Source organism: Sinocyclocheilus anshuiensis, unplaced genomic scaffold (assembly GCF_001515605.1).
Source record: "Sinocyclocheilus anshuiensis isolate Anshui unplaced genomic scaffold, SAMN03320099.WGS_v1.1 scaffold773, whole genome shotgun sequence".
Classification (NCBI taxonomy): Eukaryota; Metazoa; Chordata; class Actinopteri; order Cypriniformes; family Cyprinidae; genus Sinocyclocheilus; species Sinocyclocheilus anshuiensis.
The window spans coordinates 2,216,813-2,234,520 of record NW_015539930.1 but is presented as its reverse complement, the minus strand read 5'-3'; the positions used below and the strand labels follow the sequence as shown (position 1 = coordinate 2,234,520).

Below are 17,708 nucleotides of genomic sequence, written 5' to 3'. Positions count from 1 at the left end.
GTTAACTTGCTCATTAACATCAGAGCAAAATTAACACTCACCAATTGCCAAAGCTGTACCATTACAGTCTGATGAGTTGCGCGTTTTGTTTTAGTTGCTATTCTTCTTCTTCTTCTTCATAATATTATTATTTAATACTGTTTTTTTATTCGTTTTTAATTACTAGTAGTAGTATATTTCTATATTGATTTGTTTTAATTTTATAATGTGATTAAATTTATAATGTAATTATAATAATGATAATGATTGATCAGGAAAAAAAATAATAAAATAAAAATCACAGTTAGATTTGTTACCCCAAATTGTTCAGGCTAGGGCTGCACGATAAATCGAAATGGAATCGAGATCGCGATTTGACAAGCTGCGATTGTCATGCGTATCTTTCAGTGAAGCAGAGCCGTAGTTCACTGAGAAGCTATGCAAACAGCTGTCATTATCGCGAACGATTTCTTCGATTTCAGAATAGCGCAATAAAATCGTCTGCGATTTTTTTTGCGTAACTTGTAAGTGAACTACGGCTATGTGTAGTAAATTCTGCTCCATCTGAAAGCACGTGATGATGATTTCCTGCCGATTACAGAACCGGCTTTACTAACAAAATATTGATTCAACGTGACTAATAAACACACGACTACGGCAATATATGGTTTATCTGAGTTCTTATTATTATAATTTTCATTAAAATAAAGTATATTTATAATGCAATGCCTTTATCACTGCTTAAATACTATGAAATATGTTGCGTGCCTTATTCTGTGTAAGAAGCCACATCATCTCACAGAAGGATTTATTTCAAACACTCGACTGACGTTATGAAGTGAGTTTGGAGTAAAAATATGTTATTAAATGTGGTATTTTCACATGCTTTCAGATGGAGCAGCATTTACTTCACAGAGCCGTAGTTCACTGAGAAGCTATGCAAACAGCTGTCATTATCGCGAACGATTTCTTCGATTTCAGAATCACGCAATAAAACCGTCTGTGATTTTTTTGCGTAACTTGTCAGTGAACTACGGCTATGTGTAATAAATTCTAAGCACGTGATGATGATATCCTGCTGATTACAGAACCGGCTTTTTTAACAAAATGCACATGACAATCGCATTCGATTAATCGTGCAGCCCTAGTTCAGGCCTAAATAGTATTAGTAACTGCTGTTTTAAAATAAAATACTGCAAATACAGTTTCATGGCTGATAAAAACTCCCAAAATGCATTTTCACTGTGCAACAGTTACATTTTGCACTGCAATAGGCTGCTTTTCATGCCTGCTTTTCAGTCAACCTATCAAGTGCAAGCGTTGTGTGCGAACGTTGACTACACTTCAGTGACTAAACACTGGGTTTCTGTGAATTAATGTACAGTATAAAAGGTGAAGCAGGTTAACATGAGCTGAAAAATATTACAATTGTTTGAAACTGAACTTCAGCTGTGTTCACGCACTTGCATAGACTTTATTTCAGGCTTGACTCTAACATAATGATCGGCAGAAATCTTCTAGTGAATTTTACATAGCAGGGGCCCAGTCATTGTGAGTGAATATATCCCATTACATAATGTCTTCATCCATAATCTAGAGATTAAAGCAGTGAGAGCCACAGAAAAACAGGGTGCGTTTCAGTCAGATGGACTCATATTCCTGCTGTGTAATGTAATTGCTGTCAGGTGACTCACTAGGGCTCCACTGTGATCTATAAAGCTAACGGCCCAGCTAACATCCAGCACCCATTCTTCTTATTCTTTGGTACAGAAATGATTTTACCTTGGCTGACTCTTCCAAGTCTCTTTGGTTGAGCAGCGCGTGATTGATCCTGAACACAATCCAGTCAAAAAGAGCACTGTAGAGGGACTTAGCCATGGAGTCCCGTACCGTCCCAGCCTGCAAGAGAGTGAAAAAAGTCAATTTGATTTAGTTATGACTGAGAGATCTTTTTTAACCAAAACAGATGTGACAATGTAATGCAAACATGTTCACTGATACCAAACAAATATTTGGCAATACTCCATTACATTACAACCTAATCACTTATTCGAATTGTGCAATATAGCAGTGTGTGAATGTAAACAATCTGCAAAGCCGAAAGTGCATGATAAAGTTATTGTCTCCCGAAAGAAAGAATCAACTCTGAACAGCCTAAACGAGTCGTCAGTAGTTCGAATACCACTTCTGTGACAGCTACACGTCACTGTGTAAAACATTTGCATAATGCGCGCCTATGTTCTACGTTGGCCGGCCACGAATAACTTGATCCCGCCCTCAAACACTGTAGCTTGTTCATGTCAAGAGAACTCTGTGAAAGTAAATTTCACTTCCGAAAAATTAGGCTGCAAAGAATCAGTGGTTAAAATTATTATTTTTTCAATATACCACAGCAGTACAACCCCAATCTTTTTTTGTGTTCCCGTCATTTTACTGACAACTGCTTCTCTAATCTCTGGTAGTTCATAGCGTTAGCGTTTTTTGACCTTGCATGCATGTAAACCTATTGTAGGAGACTCTTAAAACAATATTAGGAACCTTAAAAATGGCATAATAGGGGCACTTTAATGCTCAACATTGTGACACTGCTGCTCACAATCCAATCTTCTGTAACAGGGATACAGCTAACACCAATGAGAGATTTGATTAGTCTAAACCACTTAGACCTGCTTGACACTACATATAAAAATAAACAATAGACAAAACATAGTGTTATTCGTCACGGTTGATTGGGACAGAAACTAGAATTATGATGGAAGAGATTATGATTTTTTTTTTTCACGTTTTGTCACATCCTGTCTTGGGCAGGACATGCTGTAAATGCAAAGACATACTAGTTAACCATCATTCAGCAGAGTCGAGTACGCTACTGTAGTTGTAGCCTTGATCTTAACTTCAGCTGAACCATAAAAAAACTATTTTGTTAAGAGCCAGCCACAGTGATTAGAAGTGTTGATTTAAAGGACTATCGGATGAACTGAAAGAGGAATCTGAGCTGGTTTTCATTAAGGACTATGGCAGCCTGTCTAATACACATTTACAAACAATCAGAGATACAACAGTGCACCATTTGTGATCCTTCTGCATGAAAGTGTGTGTGTTCTGGGTTCACGTTACACAGAAAATCCCTGGGAGACTTGTTTTGGTTTCAAATCAGCACTACTCAAAATGCAACCAATATTCATGACCAATAAGGGTTATCTGCCCTCAGCCACTGCTTCTGTCAAACATCTGCTCCTGTCCTACTACTGTGGTCATCAGTTTTTAGAGTAGGAGATGCCGTGATTCAGTATTTTGTGATTTGGGCCTCAGTGAGACAGACCCGTTCCATATTCTAGTTCAGCTTAAGTTTGACAGTGAACAGTTCACAAATCCAAATAGAATGTAGTTAAAAATGCCCCTTTGTATTTTATGTATATCATATGATATAATGTTAAACAATATCACACAAACAAGTGTCTAATTTCTTTCCAGAATATTCATTCAATGACCCATTCATCAATGAGAATGAAATCAGCCATTTGAAAAAATCAGATGAATGAATGACGCCATTATTAATTAATTAAGACAGGTTTTAGTATCATTTCAAAATAAATAAAATTAAAAACTCCATTAAATCTCATAGCATTAAAATGTAATTTAAATTGCAGTGTAAACTGAGCTGCATCTGAGCAAACACTGTGTGTAAATACATCTAAATGCTACCTCTGTAGTGCAAAGATGGATTTTGTTGATATTTTGTGATGCTATGATTTTAAAAGATTAGCAATAGCCCTAGAGTGTCTCAATATTCTAATTGAATTTACTGATTAAATGCAAGAATTTGGCATAAAAGATGATGCATTCATCTTATATGGTTAGAAAAAAAAAACAATGTATAAATGCCATTGTGAATTGAAAAATATTCACAATGTTGGTTAATTTGATGTTGCCAGCAAAGTCATCACACATATCTCTTGAATATACAATAAATCGGCCACCTCTAGATAGAGAGGGGAAAACTTTTACTTGTGGTTATATGAACAACCTAACTCTATATTTGCAAGGATTTTAGTGTTTAAATCTGTAAGTGTATGAAGTTCAAGGAATTTATCAAGTCAAATGGTGGTCAAATGGTGACTGTAATTTTAATAAAAGATTTTAATAAAAGAGTTTGCCAGTCCATTATTTAAAGATGACAGAAGAACAGAGTCCTAATGCTGGATAAAAGCTCTGAAAACCTTATAGCTGGTTCTAATTATGATGATGGAGCATGAAAAAGCCCTTGAGAAGCACATTACTTCACTGTGAGCTTCACGTCAGTGAAGGGATGAATGAAGAAAATTAGAAATGTTAAAAATTAAAATTGAAGTAACTCTTTAGAAAGGCCCCAAAAACAGACCACAAAAGACATTTATATTTAGACATTGACTACGTCTACATGAACATCATTCCATCTGGTTTATTCTGAAAAAAACATTAACATGAACCACAGCTGTGCTACCGTATATTATACCACATTTAGCCATTTTAAATGATTAATTCTCATGTGTCCTTAACAGTAACACACAGCATGAATTGCTAAATGTAAGTCATGAAGCCTCTTGTAAATTTTGTCATACATAAGTAAAAAAAAACAAATTTCCTCCTAGCTCAAAAAACTTTTCAGCCTGACTGACTTTTAACAACCTTTTGTGTAATATTATCCAAAATTACTTAATGCTGATTATGCCAATCAGATTATTGCATTTAAAAGAAAAAAAGTGAAAGACATTTTTTTTTGCTTACCTCTGCAAGTTTGTATGGGACTATCAGCTTCTCGCCCACTGTCACTGTTTTCCGTGTTGTCAGGGCCTCAAAGAGCATTTCCTCCTTGACCTATCATGATACAAGACAGGTTTCTCATTTTTAACATACTAGGACTACAAGGACATCACTGTAGCGCCATTTTGGAGAATATCCGCTGAACGCAAGCAGCGTACGCTACTTTGTGTCAGCCGCGACACACGTTTTCTACGTGTATAATACGCTTTGATTTGAACGAAAACAGCGCATCCGTGCAGTGCGGCTGACACAGAATAGCGTACGCTGCTTGTGTTCAGTGGATATTCTCCAAAATGGCGCTACGGTGATGTGGAGAGACACAGAGGAGACGAATTGTTGAATAAAGTCTTCACTTTTGTTTTCTTCGCATACAAAAAGTATTCTCGTCGCTTCATAACGTTACGGTTGAACCACTGATGGCAGATGGACTATTCTGACGATGTCTTTCATACTTTTCTGGACCTTGACAGTGTAATTTACTTGGCAGTCAATCGGACAGTCACAAGCCTCCCGCTTTTCATCCAAAATATCTTAAATTGTGTTCCGAAGATGAACGAAGTGATTAATGACAAAATTTTCATTTTGGGGTGGAGTATCCCTTTAATGTGTTAATGAACAAGTGTTGGCCTGTGTTGAGGTCTCTTGACTGTCCACGCTGACTCTGGCACTGTGTACAGACTTTGATTTGAAACGGTTGTATAGCTGTATTGTTTTTATTTACTATATAATTTTTTAGAATTTACTAAATTATTGTTAGAATATAGATGTGGATGAATATCCACTTCTTTGTGTTACGTTGCAGTTTCTCTCTGTCTTAAGAAACCCCAAAACTTTTGAAAAGCCAATTTTCTGAGTGCTACCGGATGTTTAAAGGACAATTCAACATTGCATGCCCCAAAGTCAACAATTGAAAAGAAATCTTTCTAACAGCCATTAGTGCCGCTTGGGGCTAGTTTTTTTTTTGTCCATCTATGTAACTAAACACAGGCTTGAATTAAAGCTGTAGTGTGATCCATATGTTTTACTGCTGAAGAAACTAGATATTTTGCGATATACTATGAATGAATGCAGACTGTACTGTATTCTCGTCGCTTCATAACGTTATGGTTGAACCACTGATGGACTATTCTGACGATGTCTTTCATACTTTTCTGGACCTTGACAGTGTAATATACTTGGCAGTCAATCGGACAGTCACAAGCCTCCCGGTTTTCATCCAAAATATCTTAAATTGCGTTCCAAAGACGAACGAAGCTTTAACGGGTTTGGAACGACATGGGGGTAAGTGATTAATGACAAAATTTTCATTTTGGGGTGGAGTATCCCTTTAAAGGACCGAAATGAACCCAGCAGTGAACTGTGAAAAATATGTGTCTGGTCTATGCACACTGGGAAAGATGTCTACATCTAATGTACTAATTATATAAACTCGTTGGGCCTGATGTTGAGTCATTCAACTCTATAATTGTGAACAGATGTGTAAGGGCTCATCAAAACTCTGGACTGGTCTCATCTGCATATATTACAGTGTTTTCAAGGTGCAAGCAGGCCTACACACTTCACACACACACTTCCTTTTCTTTGCTGTCTGACTGGCAAATGTAAAAACACTTGAGTGTTAGTTCTCTCTTTTCTTCAGAGAAATTCATGAAGGTGTGTGTCTAAAGATAAAGGCCAGGTTTGCTTTGATCACGTTATTAGGCCACAAGAGGTCGTGGTATAGAGAGGAATGTGCATACATTATGTATGTGTTGAGTTCAAAGGCTATGAGCAATCACATACAATTTCCTGTAGGCCCACAGTACAGGGCTCCATGGCCTTCATTCAGGAACTCTATCTACTTCCTTGAGTAGGCCAGTTTGCTGACCATCCTGTGCAAAAGTAACTCAGCCTTCCTCTTTTTCCAAGAGATTTGTTCAAATATCTTGAAATGTGTGTGTTGTGTGTTGAATGTGGCAAGTCTGAACATATAGAAGAGTAAACAATGTTTAAGAGCTTGAAACGCTATATTCTAAATCTTCATTATTCAATGAAAATTTTCTGCCTTGCTCTCCTTGGCAGTCACTTAAAAAGAGCAGTATGTCCGAGTTAATAGTATCCATAAAATAGGAGGTGAAAAATATCCAGATGACCTACTACTTCAGCCTAGATTCCAAAGTGCACATTTGATGGACACTTTACTATACTATGGGGCCATGGGAGAGAAGCTGTGAATGGCTGTAAAATAGCACAACAGATGCCATAAGTCACATGACAATGACATGGTGGATTTGAGCCCATCCAGATTTGAGCCCATTTCATTCACACTGCACAGTTATACTATATAGAAAGTACTTTTTTAATGGTCGCAAAGTAAGTTCTTCATCAAATGTAGTATCTACTCTGAACGTATGTGGTTTTGCTTAATTTACGAATGAGTTTAACACACTAACTCGCTGGTAGTGGTGGTTCTCAGGTAAAAAGCTCACTGGAGGTAAACATTATCAGTCAAAAATGACCTAAATTTCAGTCTATCCATCAAGCAAAGCTATTTGTATGGGGAATAACACACAAAAGTTGTATGGACTACTTTCATGGTACTTCAGTGTCCTAATTACAGTTTGAAAGCTCCAGTCCTCTAACACTGTGTTACACTGAAAAGAGTGACTGAAAAGCGTTTTCAGTAAAGCTGTGCATGTGCACCATCCCACAAAGTAAATCTGGATGAATCAATTTATACTTTCAGAAATCACAACATGAATAATGATTTCCCATCTGCAAGATCTGTGGTTCTCAACTTACTGTTAGAAACACACACAATATATTGTAACCATAACTATACTGTCCAAGATAATGCTATCGTCTGATTAAGCCAAATCTAACAGATAATAACAGGACATATTTGAGCCAATATTGTCTTTGATGTCTGATTTCTTGATTTAGATTGTAAAATTATATATTGGTGCTTGAATATAAGGAACATATAAGGAGAATATAAGGAAGAAAAAGGACATGCCGGTTGGGAAAAACATGACCTAAAGTAAATCATGTCAGTTCAAATGACAATGCTTACAGTAGAGTTAACAATGTGTTTGCGATTCAATGATCCTGTACCTCAAGCAGCTCTGACACTACAGGCAGAACTTCAGGATTGCAGATGTCAATGGAGTCATCCCGGTATATCTTCTTCTTGTATCGGATATTCCCTAAATGAAGGATAGCTGACAGCAGAGAGAAAATCCTGCAAGGGAAAAGAAAATCACATTATTGAGTGAGATACAAATGCGCAAATATCATCATCATACATTTTTTATGATGGTCACCCTTTTTATTATTTATTTTTTTGTTTTTAGTTCACTTATATAGACCTGTATTATGACAGATTACTTTGATAGTTCCCCCAAAAATGAAAAATTTTATCATTTATTCATGTTCGACATGTTGTTCCTGGTTACTCTTTTATACACAATTACAATGAATGGCTACTAAAACTTTCAAGCTTTAAAAACAACACAAAAGCATCATAAAAATACCTAAGAAGTCTATACAACTTCTTAGTGATCTTTGCGATAACCGAAAAATGATAAATGAAGTTATAAAAATTGCATGCAATGTTTTTGTGTATGTGCATCAGGGGGCCAGTGTTTTGGACAAACTCACTGTTTACGTGTTGCGGGAAGGAAGCCCACCATCTCCATAGCCAGCTGCAAGCGCTCAAAGTCATGTTTAAGATCCTCCCCTTCAACTGTGAAGCAATCCTGCTGGTTTCAATAAGAAAGGTTACCATCACTTCAAACAATTAAACACCAGTTCACACCACAGTCACAGTCTGAGGTTTCTTCATGGTGGTTTGCTATGCAATCATATAATTTAATTACCTCTAGTATCTCTTCTTCAAAACGCTTATAAACATGATGTGCTATTAATGTTTCCAAAATGCAACAGCACATTAACACATAATAAGCTAATAGTATGTTGCATTTCAGCTGCTTGTATGCATTCAAACACAAATGTGTACAGTGTATACAAACTGCTTTTTTGGCTTTTGGGGGGCTTAAGTGCTGCCAACGCTCCAGAGAGAAACCGTCAGGGTTTGGTTGATTGACTCAGCGCACCATGTCATTATGAAGTTTGGTCAAAAAAGCAAGAGCTGCCACATTTTTCTGGTTGAAAATTAGGGCCCTGGTGAATGTTAGCATATGCATGTTCTGCCCATGCAGTGGAAAATTCAGAGTGATTTGCCTTTTACACACACGTTGGAAATCTGGCACACCAGCAAAGGCAATAAGAAAAGTAGCAATTTATGACTAGATCCATTCCATCAAGTGGAACAAGAAAAGCGTTTTCAGTGAAGCTGTGTTTGTGCACCATCCCGCAAAGTAAATCTGGATGAATCAATTTATACTTTCATAAATCACAGCATAAATAATGATTTCCCATCTGCAAGATCTGTGGCTCTCAATGTACTGTTAGAAACATACACAATATATCGTGACCATAACTATAGTGGCCAAGATAATGCTATCGTCTGATTAAGCCAAATCTGGAAACAGATATTAATCTGGTACAAGCTACTGGTCCAAGAAGGCCCATATTAAAGGGGTCATATGACGCGATTTCAATTTTTCCTTTCTCTTTGGAGTGTTACAAGCTCTTGGTGCATAAAGAAGATCTGTAAAGTTGCAAAGACTAAAGTCTCAAATCCAAAGAGATATTCTTTATAAAAGTTAAGAGTCAACCACGCCTAGCTAAAATGGCTCGTTCTAACACGCCCCCACATGTCTACGTCACGATGTGGGAAGATGTGCATAACGCCGCCCAAATGTTCACGCAAAGAAAGGCGGCGTAACTTTTATTCTCGCTGTAGTATTGTTGTTGCCGCGGCCGCCATGTCATGAAGGCGCTGTGTGTTTAGTAGGGCTGTGCAATATATAGAAATTATCTAAATATCGCAAATGTACATATAGCAATATGCATCAGTATGTGGAAAATAATGTGTTTTTTGAACCTTAAACCGCATAAACACATTTAATTACACCAAATACACAAAATAATGTTCTTTTTAGCAACATCATATGACCCCTTTAATAATTATGACTATTTTTACCTAATATATATTTTCTATTTTTTATTTATTTATTTATTTTTAATGCAAAAGCACAAAAAATTGATTAAATTATTTATTTTTATTTGGTAAAACTGTAGACTGGAGCTATAGTGTGAATGCTCCTTTTTTAACTGATTTATACAGTATTGATTTATAATATAGGCTATCATTTTTATAGCGCTGCATAATTTCAAAGGCTGTAAGTGCATCTAACTGCTCTTTCACTATAGTGGTACAAAGTGTTGGAGATCTGGAAGCAAGACTTCTGCCATCCACAGTGGTTGGCTCTAGCTAGCACTAACTGCTTCCTACCCACAACAACACAGTCAAATTTACACACACGTCCTTCCCTTAATGAGACAGTGTCTCCTTCATCGCCTCGCTTCATTACTGATACCAAAATTACAGTATAGCATACCAGAGCAGTGGAGAGGCAAACAGTGCTGAAACTCTATAAGCTTTATGGTTTAAAGCCAGTCCTGCTGAATTGTTTTTTTCTCATTCACATTTTCAGGGTAGGAAATGTAAAAAAAAAAAAAAAAAAAAACTTTTTCTCATGTTAAATGTTGTAAAACTTCTCAACCAAAACAGACCCGAGTAAACATACAGACATATTGTGCTTTGGGTTTGAAGCGAAATGGCATGGATACAACGAAATAGTTCTGTACAGACGCTTTATGATTCTTGTGCACTTTAATACATTATGATCACTTACCTTCGGATTGTGGTTTTAAACAATCATTCATGATAATGTTCACTGTGAATTGAAACACGGCACAGGAAATCCAAAACCGGGCATAAACAGCAGGGGTCTCAAACTCAAATTACCTGGGGTTACCTTTTTTTTTTTTTTTTTTGAGGGCCAGTTATACAGTTACAGCAAATGTGTTTGCAAGTGTTTTTAGAATCATGAATTTGAACTATTTACTGTACTAGGCCAGAATAAATTAAAATAAAATCTAATTAATAACATGGTATGCCAATTAATTAATTTATTTAATAACAATTAATTGCATATCAAAATTAATGAAGAAAGTAATTCAGTAATTCAAAGACTCGTTATCATGGCAGATGAGTAAAGCATTACAAAAAGTGTTTTCAGAATTATTAATATATTTTTAGGCTTTTCAGGTTTAGTGGCCTCATGATGCCAATGATTAAAAGACATAGTGATCAATTCGTATGATATTTGTAATTAAAACAATTGTGTTTCATTCAGAATATCAGTTGTGCAGTACCTCAAAAAGAGAGGCAAAACTTAAGAAGTTTCACTTCAACTGTGTAAATAAATTTGTTTATTATAACACAAGCGATCTAGTGTTGTTGGACAGTTAGGGGCCATATCCAGGGGGCAACAGTTTGAGACCCCTGATAGAGAGCATGAAGACACTGAGCTAACAAGGAAATACAACCATACCAAAAATAACAAACATGCCAACATACCCATGTTGATTTGGTCATTGGTTTTGTGCAAACTCTTTCCGTGTAGAGTGTTCAAGTTTATCTCAAGCTTAATCAAGCTTAATCTAAAGTATGTGGCTTTGCATGATTCCAATTGTGTAAAAAAAAACAACTGTTTACAGCACTAAACAATCAGATCTCCATCAGAGGTCTAGTCACGCCATCAAATGTGGAGCAGGAAATTCACTATTAAAATGTCAATTTAAATGGAAATTGCCAGATTTTTTATCATTTAGTATAGGCAAATGTTTTATTTCATCCTTCAAGTTTTTTTAAACAAAAGGAAAAAGTTGTACATGAATTCACTTGACAGTTGAAAGAAGTTTATATTTTTGTTAAGAGCATTGACACAATCTTCACTATAAAATATTTGATATTTGATTTCTAAAGTTGTCTAAACCGCCCATTCAAAGTGGGACATTTATTCTATGAATGTTGGGTTAAAGGCAGATTTGTAAACAGTGCAGTCCTATTAAAGGAAGAGATGGCAACGTGGTCTACCAACACCAAGTATTTGTTCAAAATAGTGTGGTAGTTGCATATTTGAAACATTTCTTCACAATGTTGTGTACTTGCCCAGTAGGCTTCAATTTCAAAGTGTATTACTATACCGTGTCACAGATGCTGCTGACGGAACTAGCAATAGTGCCACAAGATGAGCAACATTTGACCAAGTAGATCTGTGCATTAAGCTTTAAATTGTAAATGCAAACTAATATATCTGCCACTGTATCTATGTAGTGTGTTTCTTTGTTTTTCATTTTATTACGAGCTTTTCACTTGGCCATGTTTACTGTGTGAACATTTTTTGAAAGCTGTATGCTTTATATCTTTAAATGTATTGTTTACTTACAATTAAAGGCACAATATGTAATTTTCGCCACTAGAGGGCTGAGTATTCAAAATAAACAGAGACAAAGGCGTAGTTTGATGACGCTGTGACTGAGTGTGGAATCATGGGAGTTGTGGTCTTCATCCCCACAGCCGATGCAATCCGACGGGACTCGGGCAGAAATCATGTTCATGGATGAGCTAATGTATTAAAGATTTATTAACGTAGTAGAATGAAGCAGGGTGAGGCTGAAAGCTGTCGAAGCGAAACGAGGCCGCTGAACGAGCGCGACACACGGCTCGAAAGCAGCGGAGCTTTTATTATGCCACAGTCGACCGCTTCCGCTCCTTCCGGTCGTGCGTATGTGGGGAAAAAGCTGTTTTATCATACAAGATACATTTAAAAGTTCTGTTATAATGCTACTCTGTGCGGTCGTCACCGGTCTATTAAAACGCACAACATATTAAAGCGTCTTTGGTGTTTCCATGTTTTCTACAAAACAAAACCGGAAATTGAGGGGTTATGACGTCATTGGCAGGCGACACAATGACACTATGGACACGGTCCGTGTCACTAGTTAAAATTGCTTATTTCTCTGGATTTAAACATTCTTCTAAACATTTGGGATAATGCAAGTACACAAGTCAGCAAAATACATATTGTGCCTTTAATATTAGCATTAACACTTGATCTAACCTTTTTTTTTTTTTTTTACACATTTTTAACAAATGAAATGTTCTAGTATTTGTACTGACTATGCAACTACAAACAATTTGTGACACTAGTATTTCAAGTATCACAAGTTTACATTTGTAACAACCTTCCAATGCAAATAAAGCCTGTTTGTACTGTTGCTTATCACTCTTATCCAACCAACTGTAGTGTTTACTTGCCAACAGAGATCTGACCGAGATGCCCAGAGTTCAAAGTATTTATAGAAGCAGAAGAATTGCATGACGCCAGATCAGGGAACACCTCAAAAACACAATGACCAAACAATATGCACAGCCCAAGAGAAAGCCAGTGAGACGCAGTGAGCACACTAATAACATCCTGAGCCACACACACAAACACAGAGGATGGGAGAGGTGTGTTGTGCGAAGGAAAAGCTATGGAAAGTGATTTGTGGAGCCAGTGACTTGTCTCTGTACAGCGACGACACATTATTTCAATACTGACCGGTTCGTTCTCATAGTAATTTTCCCAATGCAGCCTGTGAGGTTTCTTTGTCATCTGGAAGTAAGGTAGATGGGATTAGAGCAACATTCCACACAATGTCTGTTAAACACATGCAGTTTTTAAATGGGAGAACAAAAGCATTACAGAATATAGCCACATGCTCTGGGTTAGAAACACAAAGGCTATGGATGGGAATGGGATACTGCCATACTACTCATATTTTTAGTTTTATTTTCAGTATGTATAATTTGCACATGGAATACTCAGACGGCCTACTACATTTGCTAAAAGGTGCAGTATACAACAGAGTACACTGTGAGATATCCCACAATGCAATGGACTGGTCAATCAACATTAACTCTAATTTTAATGTCTCTTAACTTCTGTTACTGGACCTTCAAAAGTTGACATTTCTGCAAAACAGGATGAAAACGAAACTTTATTTTATAGACAATAACTGCCATATGACGTGTTTTCCAATGTCGCATACCGTGGTTTGAAACATTTATTGTTGCACACTACGAACGGTTTCACATGTCTACAATAAAAAAAAAAAAAGGAATAATAAATACATTCAGTCAATTCTGTAAATGCTGAATAGTGTGACAAGCAGTATGCTACTATTCCATTCCGACAAGGCAAAAGCAAAAAATGACATGTACACCAAATCAATTATGACAAAAGATGGCACACACTGAGATGACAGATTCTGAATTTGGGTTATGTGTGAATTTTTATACCCAGGAGAAATGAATGTGTAACTTTATAAGGATGTATACAATAATGAAATGATTTAATTTATAAAGAATCTGGTAAACTTTATAATAAGGCTGTATGTGTTAACATTTATATCCCAATACATAACATGAAAAACAATGAACAATTTGTAATAATCTTATATGTATTCTATATAATTAATAAATTAGCAAATTAATAAATGCTGTAACACACATTGATTGTTTGTTGTATCTAATGCACTAATAATTAATTGAATCTTACTGTGAACGTTAAAGAAAACATAATAACGTTTAGTATTTGCTCTTGTCTAACAAGTTTATCACGACTACTCTTATCTATTAAGAGATCAAGGACAAAAAGAGCAACTCTTGGCTGGAGACAACAGAGATCCTCTGTATGTGAAACCCCAAGACCTCTGCTAGCGACTGTCAAATGCTGCTCAAAATTACTGAGTAGCAATGGGTCATGATGACTGTCTTGTCAACCAAAAACCGACAAGTGGTTTTGATATTTTTAGCATGTGACGTGAAAGCTAGCCAATCAGACTGAAGATTGGTGTTTTGCGAAAGCTCTTCTAATTTTGTTTGCAATGTAAGATACACAGACGCAGACATATTTGAAAAAAGAAAACGCACACATCCATTAACACATGCAATGTTAATATTCCTGAACATTTAACATTTCATAAGCACACAAAAGACTGGACGGCTGCACGCAACAGCTTTCCACACAGAAACAAAAGCATGAGGCAGGTGTGTGTTATGGAAATGAGGGGCATGTTAGGAGCACAGGGCTGCTTTCTGTGGGGGATTAGGTTTTAAAGCGTCTCTGTGTGCGAGACCACTGGGCCAGCTGAAAGGAATGAACTGTGGAATCTGTTTCCTCCATTTTCCCCTCCTTCCTGTTTGCCCAGTGAGAGTGAATCCGTCAATGGGTCTGTTACGGCCTCAGAAAAGCAGCTGCTTGACACGCACTCATCACAAAAACTGACTCCACAACGGCACACCACAAAAAACTGCTGCCGTCCAGTTCTCTTAACAAAGCTTTGTTGATTTTTAACAGCAGAGGCAGTGCGCCATGGTCCTGACTAGGGTACAGGTACTGATGATAACTGTGGTATTTAAAAAATAAAATTAAATATTGATATCATACTAATACTACACATACCATACAAAAAATCCAGCGCCACTAACTATGCGGTTGACACTTTATCAAAGTAAGTAGCGGTACTGCACCTTAACAATGGTTGAAACCTGTCAACAGAAAAAAGATGGCGACATCGCAGTGTGTAGCTATTACTGTCACCCAAAATCATAGGGGCTTTCGCACCGCATAGTTCTAGGAACTAGCCAGCATTGTCGTTCCTTGAAAACCAATGTAACCATCCACTTTAATTGTATGGAAAAGAGTACCATCAACATACTCCAAAATCTCTCCTTTTGTGTTTCATGGGGGAAAAAAATGACAGAATTTTCTTTTTTCCCTTTAAAAAAACATCCCAGGATATTCAGTCTTATGTGGACAGCTCAAGGTATAAACAGTGGATCACTCAAGCCACCTCTCAAGATGTTCAGAGATGTACGCGTTCTTTGTATATAGTCTATCATTTGCACCCAGGACAATGAATAACCGTCTACTGCAATATTTCCAGGCAAAAAAAAAAAATGTTTTTTAAATTTTTCAGCTAGGCTTGAAAAGAAAACATTCAAGCTAATGGAAAATTTGGAAATGCCCACATAAAAATGTGCACAAGACTTCAAGGAACATCTTCCGTAAGCCTGACATCAATATGCAGTGACACACTGAAATGGTAAGTGATGTAAGTGGTCATGAAATCAGAGATTCAATCGCAAGTGGTCACAGGAGATGCGTGTTAATGCCAAATGTGAATGGCAATTTGTCTTGGCTGACCACTTGTGACTGGATCAACTGAGGCAGATGTTAATACCAGTTGTAAATAGGGTCACTGATGGTGAGTACGGTGCATGCAGCGGTATCAGGCCGTACCTGATTGAGGTAATGGTATTCTTCAGGCTTTTTGAGGTGGAACACTGTTCTCTCATCTTCACTCGATCCTGCCAGCAGGTAGTAAAACACATGGTAATTCCTAGAAGAACAAAACAATGCAACATCAGGTGCAGTATGAACATATGAGCTTATAAATACATAAAGGATTGCAGTTTTGTCCAAACAGGAGCAGATTGGATTATATACAAGGTTTCTTAACCAGTCTCAACAGGTTTACAGCAAGTCTTTATGTGTGTGAACGTGTGCAAACACTGTATTGTGCACAATTACAGCCACTGAAGACATTTTTGTTTACAATCAGGACAACTGTACCACCCTTATATTTTTTACTTTATGCCTCAAAAAATATCAAATTAATTTTAATTTACAAATTAAAAACAAAAAAGAAGTGCATTCAATTCATTGTATGTTTGAATTAGGGCTGCACGATAAATCGCATGCGATATTTAACGCGCGTGGTTTAGCGCAGCTCGTCAGTGAACAACGGCTCTGTGTAGTTAATGCTGCTCAATGTGAAAGCACGCAGGTGATGGAGATTTACCGCTGATTACAGAACCGGCTTTCTGACAAGATGCGCATTAAATATCGCATGAGATTTATCGTGCAGCCCTAGTTTGAATGGTAGTTTTAGTGTTGATTTTTTAAATAAATTAATAGATTTAATAAAAAAAAATTAAAAACTCATGTCACTGACCGAGCTGGTAAGGACAAGCTGGTTTCAGTTTGATAAAGCACGTCCCCGATACTGAAATATGACTGCTGTGATTTATACCAAACTCTCAAAAACAAGGAAATTATGGTCTGTTTCCTTCATAAACCCTCATGCCATGAAACCAGTTGAACTGGTAAAGACAGCCAGAAGATAAAGCTCAGATTCACACATATAAACTGAACAATTACTCTGACAATACTGAACACTGTGGAGATATGATTCCCACATGTTCACTACTGGATTTATTTCCTCATGAGCTTCTACCAAATCTACACTCTCTTTAGTTTAAATAAACTGTTGTCTAGCCCAGTATATTAATGAAATGATTTAAAATGAATATACAACGTCATCAACAAATCATACAAGATCTCCTACCTTTCATTGTGCTCCTGATAGACGAGTCGGGATTTCTCCAACAGGTATTTCTCCACATATGCCCTGGATAAGAACAAACACCAAATTAGACAGGGGTTCCAAACACCTCTACAGCACTGCAGACGCAGACACATGAAGCTCTTACCCTCTAACAGTGCCACTTTCCTGATAGTTCACCTGGATGAACTTCCCAAAACGGCTGGAGTTGTTATTATGGGCTGTTTTAGCGTTACCAAAAGCCTGTGAACACAGGGGGAAAAAAATAGCATAAGAGAGGTGACATAAGTGTATGGATGACTTGCACTGCCACTTAAGTTAAAATGAAGGAAAAATGTAAAATAAATAAATGAACTAGTGAACGCATGAATGAATAATTAAAAATAAATAAATATGCTATGTCAAAGTGGGCTTCAGTTGAAAATTCATTTGAAACTAGCTTGCTTATTAAAGTCTCAACATAATTTTCAATTGAAGCCCACTTTGACATGGCTGCCAATGAAAACTTTGGATATATA

The 17,708-nt window shown here is 36.8% G+C and overlaps 1 protein-coding gene across 3 annotated transcripts in view; it reads right to left on the bottom strand.

The window, feature by feature from the left end:
- The window catches only part of myo9aa (myosin IXAa), a 143,366-nt gene that overhangs the window by 40,107 nt on the left and 85,551 nt on the right, over nt 1-17,708 (bottom strand). For 2 of the 3 annotated variants that reach the window (XM_016483984.1, XM_016483985.1), the window contains 8 exons: nt 17,339-17,433; nt 17,194-17,256; nt 16,086-16,185; nt 13,341-13,394; nt 8,422-8,522; nt 7,876-8,002; nt 4,747-4,836; nt 1,762-1,878 (listed from right to left, as the gene is read on the bottom strand). In XM_016483984.1, coding sequence (XP_016339470.1) covers nt 1,762-1,878; nt 4,747-4,836; nt 7,876-8,002; nt 8,422-8,522; nt 13,341-13,394; nt 16,086-16,185; nt 17,194-17,256; nt 17,339-17,433 — 747 coding nt within the window. The remainder of the gene's footprint in view (nt 1-1,761; nt 1,879-4,746; nt 4,837-7,875; nt 8,003-8,421; nt 8,523-13,340; nt 13,395-16,085; nt 16,186-17,193; nt 17,257-17,338; nt 17,434-17,708) is intronic. The other variant, XM_016483986.1, reaches the window with a different exon arrangement.